Raw genomic sequence first — 1,804 nt, 5'->3', positions numbered from 1 at the left:
AGGCGTCCTCGAGCGCCTCGTTGTCGGCGGCGGGGAACGGCAGGTAGAAGCCGCGCAGGACGCGCCGGCCTTGCCGCTCCAGCCGTCGAGCCACACGCGCCACACGCCCTCGCCGCGCTCGAGCCTGGCCAGCGTGGTGCGCGCACGCTCCTGCCACTCCTTCGACATCTTTGCCGCCTTGAGCGCCCCCCACGCGTCCTTTGCCGACGGGTCCTGCGCAGCCGCTCGCGCGGTCGCCATCAGGTCGCAGTTCGCGAGCGCCGCCGCGTACTTGTCACGCTGTGCCGGCGCCCGCCCCTCGCTGTCGGGGGCCATGAGCTTGTCCAGGAAGGCGGCGTTGTCCATGTCGTCTCAGTTTTGCTCGGCAAACTGTCGAGCTTGGGCGGGGGGGGCCTGGAGGCGCGGCGCGGCCCAGTGTGATTTCCTGCTGTGATTCAGTGTGATTTCCCCTTTTGTGTACGTACTTTTAGCTTACTGGGACAAAAGGGAGAGGGGGTTGTGTTCTCTAGGCCCCTTATCTTGTTTTTAAACCAAGACACAGAGCTCATCACAGGATCAAAGAAAGAAAGAAAACGGACAACCCAAGGGAGGATCAGCGGGATGAAAGCCAGGAGGTTTTTCTTGTCTGCCTCCATCGCCGCCCGAAGATGCTCTCATTGCTCTCCCTCTACCCCCTTTCGCTCGCGCTGGCCACGAGCCGGCCTCCCGTGGGCGCCGCGCTCGAGGCCGCCGTCACTCCGAGCGACATCTTTGCCGCGGCCGAGCGGATCGACCCACCTTACCCGCCCTACGAGTTTTCGCACCGCCACATGGAGCAGGACGTGCACCAGCGCAAGAGGCAGTCGCTCGCCTCGAATGCGCTCGGCCGCCTGTCACGGCTCCTCGTGGGAGGCGGATGTGATGCCGCGCGGTCGGCGGCGCTGCGAGACGCGCGGCTCCCGCGGCTGCTGCTGTGTGCCGCCGTGCCGAGCGCGAGCGTTGCCGACGGCGCGTGCGCCTCGCTCGACACCGTGGTGGCGCGGCACGTCGCCACCAGCCTCGCTGCGCTCGCTGCCCTCTGCGCCGCCGACGCGGCCAGCAGCAGCAGCGTGCATGGCGGAGCCGCCTCCGAGGAGCTGCGCCCGCTCTGCGGCGGCGCCCGGCTGCTAGCGGACCGGGCCGACGCCCTCGCCGAGCGCATGAGCCTCGCCAGCGCCGTCTCCTCGCGGTGGGCTCCTTGCTCCCCTCATTCTCTTTCTTCGCTCTGCTTCCCGCCTCATTCTTCCGGTCTCTGCCGCACTCTCCCTCACAATTCGCCTCTTCCTCTCCTGCTCCCCTGCAGGTGGGCGGCACGCCGCCTCTTCGGGACCGACGCGGCGGTGCCTCGGCTCGACGCGCGGGCCGCCCACCTGCAGGGGAGGAAGTGTCTAGGAAGTGTCTAGGAAGTGTCTAGGTGCCTCGGCTCGACGCGCGGGCCGCCGAGCTGCCGTACGACGTGCTGCCCGGGCTGGTGGCGCTGCCGGCGGCGGAGGAGGGGGCACCCGCTCCGCGGGCGTGGCTGCCGTCCGTGGCGCGCCTCGCAGGCAGACTGACGGCAGAGTTAGGGTCAGGGGAAGGGTTAGGCATAGGGTCAGCCGTCCGTGGCGCGCCTCGCAGGCAGACTGACGTAACCCTGACCCTAACCCTGACCCTAACCCCAACCCTAACCCCAACCCTAACCCTAACCCTGTCCCTCCGCTTAACCCAGCCCTAACCCTAAACCCTACCCCTCGCAGGCAGGCTGACGGCGGAGGGTTTCGCTTCGGTGATCCCGTTCGAGCAGCAG

The 1,804-nt window shown here is 68.2% G+C and overlaps 2 protein-coding genes across 2 annotated transcripts in view; one reads left to right on the top strand and one right to left on the bottom strand.

The window, feature by feature from the left end:
- The window catches only part of EMIHUDRAFT_113229 (hypothetical protein), a gene marked incomplete at both ends in the record, with an annotated part of 1,716 nt that extends 1,371 nt beyond the window's left edge, over positions 1 to 345 (bottom strand). Inside the window, one exon of the mRNA XM_005782948.1 lies at positions 97 to 345. Within this exon, the coding sequence (XP_005783005.1) occupies positions 97 to 345 (249 nt within the window). The remainder of the gene's footprint in view (positions 1 to 96) is intronic.
- Positions 346 to 635: 290 nt separating this feature from the next.
- On the top strand, positions 636 to 1,804 carry EMIHUDRAFT_456546 (hypothetical protein; the record flags this gene model as incomplete). The annotated part of the gene is made up of 4 exons (XM_005782947.1): positions 636 to 1,207; positions 1,322 to 1,358; positions 1,433 to 1,562; positions 1,755 to 1,804. Coding segments are annotated over exons 1-4 (777 nt in total), but the record flags the coding sequence as incomplete, so codon positions are not given.

Source organism: Emiliania huxleyi (genome assembly GCF_000372725.1).
Source record: "Emiliania huxleyi CCMP1516 chromosome Unknown EMIHUscaffold_184, whole genome shotgun sequence".
In the NCBI taxonomy this organism is placed as follows: Eukaryota; Haptophyta; order Isochrysidales; family Noelaerhabdaceae; genus Emiliania; species Emiliania huxleyi.
The sequence above is the reverse complement of the archived record's forward strand: the minus strand, read 5'-3'. Positions and strand labels throughout refer to the sequence as shown.